Below are 14,987 nucleotides of genomic sequence, written 5' to 3' on the forward strand. Positions count from 1 at the left end.
CGACTCAACAATGAAGGCAAGCTGATTGATGAGTTGAAATGCTGATTCTCTTCAACCGAATTTCAAAATATTTGAAACACATAACATTCACAATCTATTTCATAACGTTTTCAACTTTTTTTCATGTGCGTTTTTTTTTTTTCTTCAAAAAATTAAATTCAGGTATATGCAAAACTTTTTAATTTCTTTTTTTCATAAAGTAAAATCAGGGGGTGCAAGGCATACAAGAGAGCGAGTTATATGGTAATGATACCCCCAGCATCCCCACCCTGAAGATGGATTTGGAGTGAGCAGTGGCAGCATTTCTGTTGGATGTTGTGCATGCTGCCATTGATGTGACCTCACAGACTTCAGGCATGCATGTAGGCAAAAAGGGAGACATTTTAAACATTTATTTATTTATTCGTATGGAGTCTCCTCCCTTTTTCTCCCCCATCCCTACTGGGGCGAGTTGAGCCCCCCTCATGGGGGATTAAGTATTTATGGCTGTAGATCCGTGTGTGTTCATGGGGCCGATTTGCCTGCTTGCGGGATGAAAACGCCAGATGAACTGGCAGAAAAAACCCTACTGCCCGCACCCAAGACCGGCTAACTTGGCTTTGGCTGAGGAAGATCCTCAAATTCCTCACATCTTCGACGGGAATCAAACCTGGGACACTCCTTTCCCAGTCATATGGTTGTGAAGCGCACAGCCACTAGGCTAACCGCACGGACATCTTAAACATTAGTGCTGCTATATGCATGTTATGCACATGGTTTATATGTGCTGAAAGCTGTAAATGATTTACTTATAGATTAAAAGTTTGTGCACTTTCCAAGGTGTGTCTGTGTCCCCCTTCTTTTATCAAGTGATATGAGAATTGTGCCCCATGCACATAATATGGTTTGTAAAATTTCTCGTAACTGGGTAATCTAAAATCAACTGAGTTATTTCAGACACCTATTCAGATTCCAATCTGAAGTAATGTCAAAGTTTGTTATTTTGCAAAAGCTAAAGATACAGATGTTTAATTTTGTGTAACAGAGTAAGTGTGAACTGATATGAATTCTCATCACCTAAGTTATATGAATTTGTTCTTATATTTTACTTATTTGTAATTTATTCTTGTTAAATAAATGTTACTGTTTTGTTAAATTATTAATCTCTCCTGCTCTCTACAGACAACTGATATATAAACTAAGTTGATATATAAAACAATATGGCACGACTCAACAACAGCATTTACAATTCAATATAGAAATGCTGAATCGACACATACACAGTTTTTATAATTAATAATCTAGTTTACATTATCATTTCCTAAAAAATTAGAAGCCATGTGTAACCAATGTATAAGCTTATCTACAAGAATCGATATATAGTTACAAGCAATTTTTCTTATTCAAATTACAGAAAGACAAAATAAAAAATGGTGCTAAAGTAACTCAATTACCTTTTGGCCAATGAATGATACTTTCTAGAGAAGACAATTGTTCATCTGTAACCTCAGATACAGAATCGACTAGAAGAAGAACTTCTTTTATCTTATTATCTGATATCTGCTGATTTACAGGAACTTTCCTATTTAGTTCAAATAATTTATTTTTAATACCCTCAGTGTTTGCTGCATCAAACCGCAAGTATGTTTGTTGAGGAAAATATAGAGTCCCTTTGTTATTATCACCTGCTGCTCCATCTGGAGACGAATCTGTCAAATAAAACAGTTCCATTTTAAAGCAAATAAATGATATATTAACTTTGAGATGCTCAACCTAAAAAAAAGTCTGGGTTTTCACACCACGTAAAGGAAGAAATACTTAAAATTTGCATAATAAATTGTAAAATTTACAAAATTAAGAAATAAGATTACATTAATAATTTAGAACTGGTTCAACCTATTTCAGAGAGAGAGTCTGCTGGTATTTGCAATACATGCCAAGCTAAACTCACATAACTTTATTGCCATTGTTTTATTTACTACATACATACATACACACACTGTGTGTGTGTGTGTGTGCGCGTGTGCGGTATATGGTACAATTGACTAACTGTACCAAATGATCCTTAAAAGTTCATTAAAGCCAACTGCATTTCTGCATTCAGGCTTAAGTGCTAGTTGCTCATATTTTGGTTCATGAAATGAACACAATTGTTCTGTGTTGCTTGTATGCATGTCACAATTCTTACATTGTATCCTTGATGTTTCTGTGACAAAGATGAAAAACCGGATGCGATAAGCCAATGTTTCTGTTGGTTAAATGCTGGTTTATTGAATCCAGTATTACGTTCTTGTTGCAGAGACATCATCAGCACAAGGAATGATGTCTCTGTGATGATATGTTGGAATGGAATCAATAAACCAATATTTAATTAATTTCTTTATCTATTTTTTCGTTATAACCAAAAAAAAAAAAAAAAAATGTAGACTTTTAGTATGTAGCTGAAGACACATGAACTTGTATTTAGAATGTTAAAGGACAGTTACTATCTCACGAAGATTTATATGCAGGGCTCAACAAATATGTTAGTCTTTGCCTCTCTTAGAGGCAAAGACTAAAATCCAGAGGGAGATATTGCAGTAATATCTCCCTCTGGATGATACTCTTGCAAAATGTTCACTTAGTAATTCTACTAGTTCGACTAATTACCTCCCTTCTATCAGTATTCATTAAAATCATTCTGTCATAAACATTCTTCTTTTTACTTGCAACATATCGGAAGAATTGCTTGGGATTATCTTTGGCCTGTACTGCTAATTTCTTTACATACTCTCTGCTTCTGCCTTTCCTATCACACTGGTTACCCTTCTGGCCTGTGCTTTGTACTGCTCACGTGCCTGCTGGTCAGCTTTCTCCATGAATTCCCTCTGTAATTTTTTATTTTTATTTTTTATTTTTTATTATTTTTTTTTTTAGCTCAGCTTAATGATGATATTCATTCAATTTAACTCTCACTTGATTTACTCTCCTGATTCTAGGTATGCAGTCTGCCATTACTTCCCATACACACTCCTTTACCACTTCCCATGCACTACTCCTTTACCACTTCCCATGCACTATCAACATCACAGTTTCACATGCCATGGCTGTAATCCAAGCAATCTCCTATACTTGTGATACTTACCAATCCTGTAATTCCACACATTTAACCACCTGCCAGGTCAAGACCATATGATCACTCTCACCAATTGGTGGCAACATGGTCATATTGGTTATAGACAAATTCTCAGATGTAATTACAGTGGTACCTCGCTAATTCGAACTAATATAAACCGTGCTCATTCGGATTAGCGAATTTTCTCCCAAGAGACAACAATAACTAGCGTTTAAGACAAAAATAATCAGATTCTAATGGTACATCAATTTAATTCTGTAAATAAATGAAGTAAGTGATAGAAAAAAAGCTACTGCACTGTAATGTAAAACTTAATAAAATAATACAGTACACAAGTTTATTTTAGTAAAAAATTTAATTTGTATGTACCTGTATTGTTGAGGATTCTGATTTAATAAAATTGCATAGTCCAGTAGATAACTTAATTTGCGTAAAAAATATTACTTTCTTGTTAACACAAAAAAAAGTTTTTTTTATTTCTTTATAAAAAAAAGTCACTGATTTTCTTTTGCTTCTTGGAAGCTAAACTTTTTTCGAATGCTTCTTCTCGGAGCTACATTAGCAACAAAATTTTGTGGAATGGCGTATCATTCTGCTTAGCCCATTCTATACACATATTAAAACTGTCAACTGCCTCTTCATGTTTTACTTTTTTTTTCTTTCGAGTTCTTTATCGTCATTATCATCTTTCATTCATTCTGTAGTGTCATATTTATAATTTCAGCATCTGATTTGATTTCAAATTCACTTTTGGTTTTACCTGTAATCCATTCCATAACAGCTCTTTTGTGAAATTTACGCAGTATAAAAAAGCAAACACGAACACACAATAAATCAAAATAGGCCTACAGTATAATCGTACAATCGACAGTATGAAAAAAATACTGTACTGTAATAATAATAATAAAAAAAAATAATAATAGTTAAAATAATAATTATTAAATAAAAATAATAGTACACAAAATAATAATGCATAATAAATAAAACTTCTTTCAAACTCAGTTCGGATTAGCGAGATATCACTGTACTAGCTCTAGCACTCAAATCTCTAGTACATTTCATCACGTTGTCTCAGATAATTATTCCTTAGTAACTACATAAATTCCATTTCCTTCCTCCCATATGTCTTCTCCTCCTTCCAATCTATTCGCATAGTTGAAATCTCCCATAATAATTACCCACCCTCCACTCATTGAGCTTATTTGCCGATGCATACCATCTCCAACATCCTTTCCATATACTGGTCTACAGAAGCATCCAACTATATATTTTGTTCTGCTGACCTCTATCTCACATCAGATAGCCTCAAATGTGCCGTTTTCACTGGCCTGCAGTTGAACTTCTATTCTCATTAGTTGCAGTTCATTGGCTATCATCAGTAACCCCCTCCCCCTAATTCTTCACTCTCTGTCCTTCCTGAATACACTATATCTTTCACATTCTATCCCACTAACTATATCATCTTCTGTCAACCGTTGCCTCAGCTTGCACTACCTTTAGGGTTAGTTGCTGCAGCATCCAGGTATTTGCTTACGCTTGGAATCGCCGAACTTTATATAGTTTCTACTATATTCGGCATGAAACTCTGAGTTTCTTATTCGGCTAAGAAACTATATGGGATGTAATATCCCTTAACTTAAACATGTCTCACTACTACCAATAACCTTAGTTCATCTTGGCTAGGGTTAGCCAAGATGAACTAACCAATGCCAAAAACTCCTCATTTTCTGAATGCTCCTGGCATTAGTGTACAAAAAGTGCAAAAGCCCCTTAGGTCCATTGCTATCCTATCTCCAATTCTGGTTTGTTAACAGTGGTACTAATTTAGGTATTTAAGCATATTCTTTCACTCAATTGCCTCACCAATATCTGTACATCTACTCAACAGCTTCCTCCATAAAAGCTCTAGTTTTCCCAATTTTACACATCCACTTTCACTTCATTCAACAACACTTTTTTCAGACTCTGAACACCAAATGCATCCAGATGAAAAACCATCCTTCTTGTATAAGTCCTTTCACCTGTCAAACTCACTCCACACATCCACAAACTTCACATTATTTTCTCCTGCATAACCTATGCATCGAGTCATTCGCTGTTATGACCCTTCTCCTCAGCTCTACTCTGACATACCACAGCAACAGACTCACTATCTTTCTAGCTCTTCTCTTTTGCTGTTTCCAGTAATTCTTTCATGTCCTCCCTCATGCCATCCTTTTCTCCTTTCAAATCATTTGTTCTAACCAAAACGATCAACTCTTTCACTTTACTCTTTTGCACTCTAATAGCCTCACTAACATCATTAATTTTTGCACCTGGGAAGCACGATTTTTTCAATCTCTTGCCAATCACACCTTTTACGATATAATCGCCATACAAGACTTGCTCCTTGATTTTTTTTCTTCTCTCTTGGTCAAGCATTCATTTCCCTTTTCTTACACTTCTTTCTTTCTGATATCAGCTGATTCATTCACTGCAATTCCCACTTCGTCCTATATATCACTCTATATAGGTGAGCTATCTCCCTCATTACAGCCAACTCTGTTCTTTTCATTCATCATACTATTCTTTCAATCAACACTTCTGCTCTCTATCTCAAATGTGCGACTTTTAAATACTGTTTCAAACCTATCTGCCATTACACCATAACAGACATTTTCACGTGTATTCTGTTCCATTCTCTGCTTCAATCTTACGACAGCATTCCACCAAAATCAATTTCAAACTAAATTCCATTTGCTTTTTGCCTTTGATGATGTGTACATCTCACAGATAGTGCACTATACGAAGTCCCTTTAGTTGAATTATTTAAATAATGATGCCTTGGACGCCATTGTTTTCTTTCGCATCTGTGCGATGAGCCATGCAAATAGCATGGCTCATCATTAACTATACTAAGATAAAGCTTTTAACTTAAATCTAATTAACACCACAATGCAATCTAATTCTAATTTCACAATTTTTAACTAATATCACTATTTTTTTTAAAGCTAAACAACTTAGCTTGCAGAGCTCTCCAAACAGAGGCCTACCACCACATGCCACCTGACAGTATTCAATATAATCGCATAAACTTCTGATTATGCTTATAAAAAATTAGAAAAAAATATTCTTTTCAGGATGGGCAATGCAGAGTTTCCTGCTGAATATCTAATATTATAAGTTATTTGTCATGATTGTATTTATATATAACATATTTGAAAAGTCTTGAAATGGAAGGATAATAAAAGGAAATTTGTGAGTAATGCAAGTTTTTTTTTTCTTTTTTTTTTTCGGTATCATAAGTTGACTGCACCTCGTTATTACTATTATAAGTAATAAACTGTCATAGAGTCTACACACTCACTGTAGGAAGTCCCACTCAACTAGTAATATTTCAGTTCGAAAGGTTCAATATAAGACTATCATAATGGATCTTAAATTCATTCATTCATTCACAGCACCTTAGTAAAATATCTCTAATAACGTATTCTGATCTGATCTGATTTTCTATTTCAGTCGTTTCTGACCGTAGGTGACTTTGTAGGCATTGCCGACAAAGTATTCCTGGTGAGATTTTTACAGGGTAGTTCACCACTGCTTTTCCCAACATCCCAATTTTATCTGGGCTCAAGACCGGCATGTAGCTGGGACATATTCATGACTGTAATCCACATGTGTTCAAGGGGCTGGTTTGCCTGTTCTGGGGACGAAAAACCCAAGTTTCTGGGTGAAAAAACCCCCTACCTCTGCATGAGACCGGCTAACTCACCTTTAGTTGAAAGAGACCAGATAAAGGTTCCTCACGTCACTGATGGGAATGAAACCCCAGATCTTTCTGACCAAAGGGCTATACTGAGCTATGGAGGCTCTGATTAACAAATACTGGATGAGTAGAATAACGTATTCTACTCACCCAGTATTCTCAATGTAGAATATGCTCCTTATACAACTTTTAGGTATGACCTCTTGTTCTCCTCCTCCTTCCATTCTATGTATAATTCTTACATGCTAATCTTGTAAATTCTTTTCACCAAATTAATCATCTCCACTATATCACCTCTTTTTTTTTCTTTTCTATCCACTAAATTCGGCAATTTACATGTTTTCAACCTCTCCCCATAACCAACATTTCAATCTTGATATTGTTGTACTCATTTGTCTCTGGACTCTCTCTCTCTCTCTCTGGTCTTCTCATTACAATGAAAGTGTGCATAATAGTCACGTGTTGTAGTCTGACAAAACCTTGTACAATGTTCAATTATTTATTCTGTCAGTGGTATAGCAGAACACAGATTCAGATCCAGGATATTATTATAAAAATAAGTTAACTTAAGAATTAAAAAGACTGAGTGAGAGGCAAAGTTAATTCAAAATTATTTACAATTAAATAATATTAGCGTAAAGTTTGGTATTGCATGGGTGTGTGTGTAAAATGTTTGTTTTGCAAGCAATATATATATATATATATATATATATATACACATATATACATACCTGCATTATACATTATACCACAAACTTAACATCAGACAAAAGATCTGATGTTAAGTTGAGAGAAGATTTCTTCTTTTCAGATCACAGGATTTGATAAGAACACATACACAAAAGCAGTTAATTTCAAACTTATAAAACAGTTTCTTCCTCTCTCAACAGTGGTCATTGAAATATAATTCTTTTATCTCTTCTCTAACATATCAGTGCCATTTTCTATTTCTTTGGAACACAAAAGATAATTTTAAAGACCCCCCCTTTCTCCCCCAAATTTCTTCCTAACTTTCAGCAGAAAAAAAAGCTCATCTCTTTTGTGTTCAAAACATTTAATTAGAACAAGTTTACTGCTTAATGCATCAAAAGGAGCTGCCCATTACTTCAGGAGAAGATATATAATTTTTATCATTTTTATCTATGCTACACTCCAACTTAGCATCCTTTTAAAGAAATTCCATTAATTTTGGGAGAACTGCTTGTTTCTCTCCTAATGCTCTTTTCCAGATTTTTTTGATTTAAGAAATATCCTTTCCTTTAAACTATATTTCTCTCATAAACTTCCAACTTTCAGACTATATTCTGTTCTAATCAACCACTAGTTTTTTTTTTTTCTTTCTCACTACATCAATTCCTATTCAGAAATACAAACTCTGCACAAGTGCCCTACTGCCTAGTGTGGCAAACAAAATGGCAGTGAAACAAAAACAAAACCATTGCTTGTTATGTGAACAAGACTATGGTTCAGTCAGAAAGTTCAATTTTTATTTCTCTTGAATTTTAAGTTACAGAAATGAAACTAAATTTGAGGTGAGTCATTTTCACTTGCTTGATATTTAGAAATATCATAATTAAACAGTTTGCAACAGGCTGTAATATACAAAGATTTCTTTTATACAAAACATAACCAAACAAATTTCTAATCACAAGAAATAATGCATTATTATTTTACATTTAGTGAAATGTTCATATAATAAAACTAAAACTTATCCTTTCCTTTTTAATTATTTATTTTTTCTAAATTGGCCATTGCTAAAAAAAGTAAGATAATTTGATATTTCCAAATAACTGATATCCTACAGTACAAATGTCACTTTATTACTTTAATAATACGTTTGCCTTATTATAGCAACAACGAACTGTGCAATCTTGCGATGTGTCTTCTGATGACAATCATCCACCAAATCCTTAATCTCATCCAATAATACAGTAAACAACCTTACCCCTCTGTACTCAAGAGTACAATGCCTTGCACTTATTAACAATAAAAGTGCAGTGCACTGTTAATCACCCAACCAAGCTAAACATTATTGAAAATTTCCTGCAAGGACTTGATATTAGCATTACTTCTTATAATTCTTCCCAATTTTCATCATCAGCAAATAACTGAATATCTTGTTCAATGCACACAAAATATAAAAAAATAAACTGAATAATATTTGTCAAGAAAATAATCTTGTGGCACACCACTGGTTTTCCTTCCACTTCTCTGAATTTCTCCCTGCTATAAAACTTTGGTATCTATTAGACAACAATCTACTGCCCATCTGACTAATCTATTATCTATTCTCATCTTCTTCCCCCAGTGGATAATAATACTATTAGTCAGAACAGGGTAGTAGACTCACCTGTATACCCACTTGCCAATGTGGCAATCTGTCAAATGCACCAACAAAGTTCAAAAATATCAGTGTGTGTGTGTACTACTACTACTATCTAACATATTTTGTCTCTTTTTCATAAAATGTAGACTGCTAAGACAATTCTGACATCATAGAGAATCCTCTATGAACTCTTGACTCTACCTTGGTGCCAGTAGCATTTCTTCCACCAAGCTCCTGACCCCCCCCCCCCCCCAACACACCCTACTGTTGAACTCTCATTAAATAACCAGCACAGAGCACAGCTCCTTAGTACATTCTCTAAAAATATGCTCACGATATCACCATTCAAATTACTGGTTGGCCAAATGGTTAGCATATTTGCTCTCCAACCAAAAGGCTATGGGTTTGAATCCTGCTGCAGGAACATGGATGTTTTTGATTGTCTTTAGATGGAAGATGAATTTCATTGCCTGTATACCTGGTGTAAGACCACTACTCTGCTTAATGGAGGCCTGAAGTCACCAGAAAAAGTTCAGTCTCTAGCGTAGTTTCCAGAACAGGTAAAAGAAAAAAAAAAAATCATCTACATAAAATTAAAAAATAAATAAATAAAAAACTAAGCCCACCCACAGCATGAACGTACTATAGGTTTTATGGATAAGAACCACAATAAAAAAACCTACAACTTTATTAACATCTAGCCTAATGTTTTTCAAATTGCTGGTTGTGACCCATTAGTTGGCTGTGAAATCAGCTTAATGGGTCAAAACAACATTTTTTAAAATGAAATATAACAGAAAATATCAGTGTATTTTCTCCTGGATTTTGTACCTTTAACACATTCACGGCACATCCTGCATTTTTAAGCTGATTGTTTTCATTCCAGATGTCTCCAGCTTATATTAATTATTGCTATTTATAGTACATACGCTAGTTGTGACCATACTGTATTTAGTGGTATAATAAACTACCTTGTTTTTCTTGTGTTTGGAGTCTGGTGTCTGTTGGAAACAGGATATTTATCACTACGCAAGAACATTTTCATTCATTTTCCAAAACAATAGGTATAGTAAGCAAAACTGTTAGTTCAAATTAATAAAAACCAATCCTCCTATGTTTTATGGCACACTGTGGCATTAAATAAAGTATTTTCTAATTTTTGTTTTGGTAGTTTATTTTTATTTTTTCAATGTCGTATTAAATCTTAATACAATTCGTTTTGGTATTAACTCGTTACATTGTTTTGTGGAAAGTTTAAGTTTAGTATATATACGAGGGTGGTCTGAAAAGTTCTCGGCCTAACAATGAAAAAACGAATTTATAATTTCGAAATTTTTATTTTTCAACATAATCTCCCTTAAGACTAACACATTTATTCCAGCGCCATTATTCCGTCCATGTAGTGGTTCTCAGTAAGATCTGCAAAATACCCCTCTACAGCTGCAATCACCTCTTGATTCGAAGAAAAACGCTGACCAGCGAGGAAGAGTTTTAGTTTTGGGAAGAGATAGAAGTCAGAGAGAGCTAAATCTGGATAACAGGGTAGATGTTCCAACAATTCATAGTGCGGATCCCTTAATTTTCCCATTGCCAAAACACCTATTGTGGGCTGTGCATTGTCCCATTGTCCTGATGAAAGATGATTTTTTCCTTTTGCAAACTGGGTCTCACAAATTTTTTCATCTAGTTTGGTTAAAAGATCAGAATAATATTCCCTGGTTATTGTTTTTATCCTTTTCAAGATGATTAATAAACAAAATGCCTTTAGCATCCCAAAACACCGATGCTACGACCTTTCTTGCTGATGGAACCAACTTTGTCTTCTTTGGTGCTGAACAACTGGCTTCTGTCTACTGTTTGGATTCTGGTGTGTAAATGGCGAATCCAAGTCGCATCCATAGTAATAAATCGATGCACGAAATCTGTTTTATTCTTGTTAAAATGCTCCAAGCACTGTTCAGAGATTTTCATGCGAGTGCGTTTTTGATCTGCTGTGAGCAAGCATGGCACCTATCTTGCACAAAGCTTTTTCATTTGCAATTCTTCATGCAAAATATATCCTACATGTTCTTTTGATATGCCTATAGTCTTAGCAATTTCACTCAGTTTGACTCGCCGGTCATTCAATAACATATTGTGCATTTGATCAATGATTTCTGGTGTTGTTACACCTTTTGGACGTTCTTCATGTGGATCATCTTCAAGGCTGGTACGCCCAAGTTTAAATTTGCCAGCCCATTTCTTAATTGTTGAAAATGAAGGAGAAGAGTGCCCATAAACTTTTATGAACTTCAAATGAATTTCTTTTGACATTAAACCTTCTTTTACAAAGAATTTTATAACCGCACGATACTCAATTTTATCCATTTCAAGGGATACAGACAACACTTTTGCTTCAGACAGCTGTATAAAACAAACTACTTGATAGAATGATTTGCAATTTCACATGGATGCTTATGACAGATGTACCAACTTAGAAAAAAAAAAAAAAAAATCTTGCCGATAGTGTTCTATGGTCAAAAGGCTGAGAACTTTTCAGACCACCCATGCATGTGTGTACACACACACATACACACACCCTCCCCGATTTAGAAAGAACAGCAGGGAAACTTGGGGCAAAGTGGAGTAAGTTCGTGTTCACGTATACATGCACACAAACATACACACAGCTCTCAGATCCATAACCTAAAACTAGTTTTGAACGCTGTCTGGTATATGCCCAGTTTAGTGTTTTGGCTAAGTTCTCTTTCTTACTTCATATAAATCTATTCAACTGGCAACCCACCATATCTTTGTTTATTCTGTTGTCTCTTTCCAGATTTAACTTGCCATCTTCACTAAAAACTGTGCTAAATAGCTGAAATATTTTATTTGTTCTATAGACTCTCTATTAAGAATACAGCAGAAGTTTTCTATGTTCCTGCTTGTTTTTTCCCCCTCATAGTTTTAGCCTTTTTATTGCTGATTTTCATGCCAAATTTGTTACAACTGTTATTGAATTTAATTAAAGAATCCTAAAAGCTTGCAATGGATGTGCTTAGGAGTACAACATCATCTACATAAAGGAAAGAGGTAAATTTAATATCTCCTTCTAATATCATAAACTTGATATGCCATTTTCTTTCATAATGCAATTCATTATGTTCAATATGATGAATAAGAATAGAGATAATGTGCATCCTTGTCTTACACTTGATTTTATATCAAGCTATCTTCCTGCATTTTCTCCAATTCTAACTGCAAACTTACAACTTAAATATAGGCTATTTATTGCCCTGTATAAAGTTCCATTTATCCTATATAACTGTAGTGTTTTGAAAAGCTTTTCCCTGACATCTTGTTAAATGCCTTTTCCAGATCTAGAAAATTTAAGTACAGATCCTTGTCATACTCCCATGACATATCAGCTATTTGTCATAAAGTAAAAAATCTGATCCTGACAACTTCTATTTGGCCTGAATCCAGCTTGCTCTTCACCGAGCTTTCCTTCCACAATTTTTCTTAGCCATTTCTCAAGTTTATTTGCATAAATCTTGCCACAAACATTCAGTAGGGAAATACCTCTGTAATTCCACATTTAGCTTTATTCCTTTTATTTTTATTTATTTTTACAGAGGGAAAACTATGAGAGGCCTACTCTAATAATCTGGAATTCGACCTTCTGACCAGGCCCTCTGAATTGTGCAGTGTAGCTAATGCAAAACTTTTATACCTCCATATTTGAGAATTTCTGATCAAATATCATCTACTCCAGTTGCCTTTTCATATTTCACATATTCAACATTAAAGATATATTCCAACATAAACTAAACAATAGATTTAAAATTCTTATTATAGATGACAATGCTGATCCATCAGAAAGTAATGACATTACTACCCAAAATATTTTGCAATGTTCACTTGAAATAGCCAAGCAGAACAGAAACAAGACAATTTCTAAAGAAACAAAGAGAAATAAAACTAGCGGATAACTCACAGAATAAACTGATTACACTGAATTGCACAAAACAATCAGAAAATGTATCGAGGAAGAAATAAGAATATTGAATTGTAAACTCATACAATAAACAATCAAAGACAACTGTGATCTCAAAAATGCAGGACAAGTAAGACAAGAACACACACATTGATAAACAGCAATAAACAAATAGTTGCAATCAAACTATAAGATAGGACAATAACCAAAGATAATTATACTTTAACAAAACCAATTGAAGAATTTTACTCAATATAGGATAAACAATCAAATGAAGAAGACAACTACGAAAAAATAACTCAAGTGCCACAGATTCTACCAAAAGAAGTTATGTGGAGCATCCAGAGCTTACAAATGGAAAAGCTGCAGGTTAGGATGGAGTTATAGCTGAACTTTTAGAAGCAGGCAGGGAAATGATTCAACAAAATCTTGGCAAAACTCTTTACCCTATGTCTGAAGAAAAATTTATTTTCTTCAGACATAGGGTCATGGAAAAAGGCTACCCTAATTCTGATAAACAAAAAATATCCATGAAGTAGAAGACTTGGCAAACTACTGACCATCAATCTACTATCAGTGGTTTACAAAATGTTTACAAAAGTCTTGGCTCATAGGCTTTGGCAACTTTAGACATAGCACAATGAAAAGAACAGCCAGGCTTTCAAAGTGGCTTTGGCACAATGGATCATATTCAAGTTGTACAACAAATTATTGAATGGTGTAATGAATATCAACTACCATTATGTCTTGGTTTTATTGATTATGAGAAAGCCTTTGATTCAGTAAAAACTTGTGCAATACTTAAAGCATCACGAAACTAGCAAATCAACAGCAACAATTCATTTCAGTGAAACATCTCTATTGTGGAAATACAGAGAGGTATAAGACAAGAACACACAATATCTCAAAAACTATTCACAGCATACCTAGATGAAATATTCAAACTCTTGATTAGGAAGAAAAAGGTCTGAAGATATTTAAGCCATTTATACTTCAGATGACATAGTTAGTTTGCTTCAACCACACGTGAATTACAGACTCGTATCTATGAACTTTAAATTGCAAGCAAAACAGCTGGCCTTAAAGATAAACCTAAAGAAGATCCAAGTTATGTTCAATAGCTATGCATAACCAGAAATAATAAAAATCAATAACGAAACTGAACAAGTAGATTCCATATAAGTAGGACAACACATATCAATGGAACAAAATATCATGGATGAAATTAAAAGATGCATGATGCTTGGGTAGAAAGCATTTGGAAAATTACAGTCAATATTCTTGAAAGCCAATTACCATTATGCCTAAAATGGAAAGTTTTTAACCAATGTATTCTTCCTACACTATATTCACAAAAGTATTTGGACACTTTACATGCCATGCAAATATCAGATCCTACCACAAGCAAATTCAGGGAGTGTGTGTATGTATGGTAATAAAAGTTAGGATGTGCTGCATGTTTTGCACTGTACTCTATGTCAAGATGCAATGTTCAGCTGAACTGACAGACTACCAACATGGAATGGTAGTTGGGTATCACACTTCAGTGGTCTATTTTTCTGTGACATTGCTACCCATGTATACTGAAATCCACCATTGCTTATGTCATTCGTAGCTGGAAAGTTGATGGCGCCATGACAGCAGGAAAATGCCTTGGGAAGTAAGTCACTGACCAAGATCAATAAGCTGTCTCAGAATGCTCAAGCATCCCACGCATCATCAGTGGCAGCACTTGCAGTCAACCCGGAACATGTTGCAGAAACATCTGTCAGTACTAGAACTGTCTGCAAAGAGTTGCATGTCTTAGATTACCATGGCAGAGATGCTACATCATCCCCCTCAAAGC

At 34.5% G+C, this 14,987-nt stretch overlaps 1 protein-coding gene across 1 annotated transcript in view; it reads right to left on the bottom strand.

Moving 5' to 3' along the window:
- The window catches only part of Plap (phospholipase A2 activator protein), a 162,593-nt gene that overhangs the window by 20,314 nt on the left and 127,292 nt on the right, over nt 1-14,987 (bottom strand). Inside the window, exon 9 of the mRNA XM_090410020.1 lies at nt 1,434-1,688. Within this exon, the coding sequence (XP_090266146.1) occupies nt 1,434-1,688 (255 nt within the window). The remainder of the gene's footprint in view (nt 1-1,433; nt 1,689-14,987) is intronic.

This window comes from Typopeltis vanoorti, chromosome 20, assembly GCF_054136105.1.
Source record: "Typopeltis vanoorti isolate ZY-2024b chromosome 20, IOZ_Tvanoo_1.0, whole genome shotgun sequence".
NCBI lineage: Eukaryota > Metazoa > Arthropoda > Arachnida > Uropygi > Thelyphonidae > Typopeltis > Typopeltis vanoorti.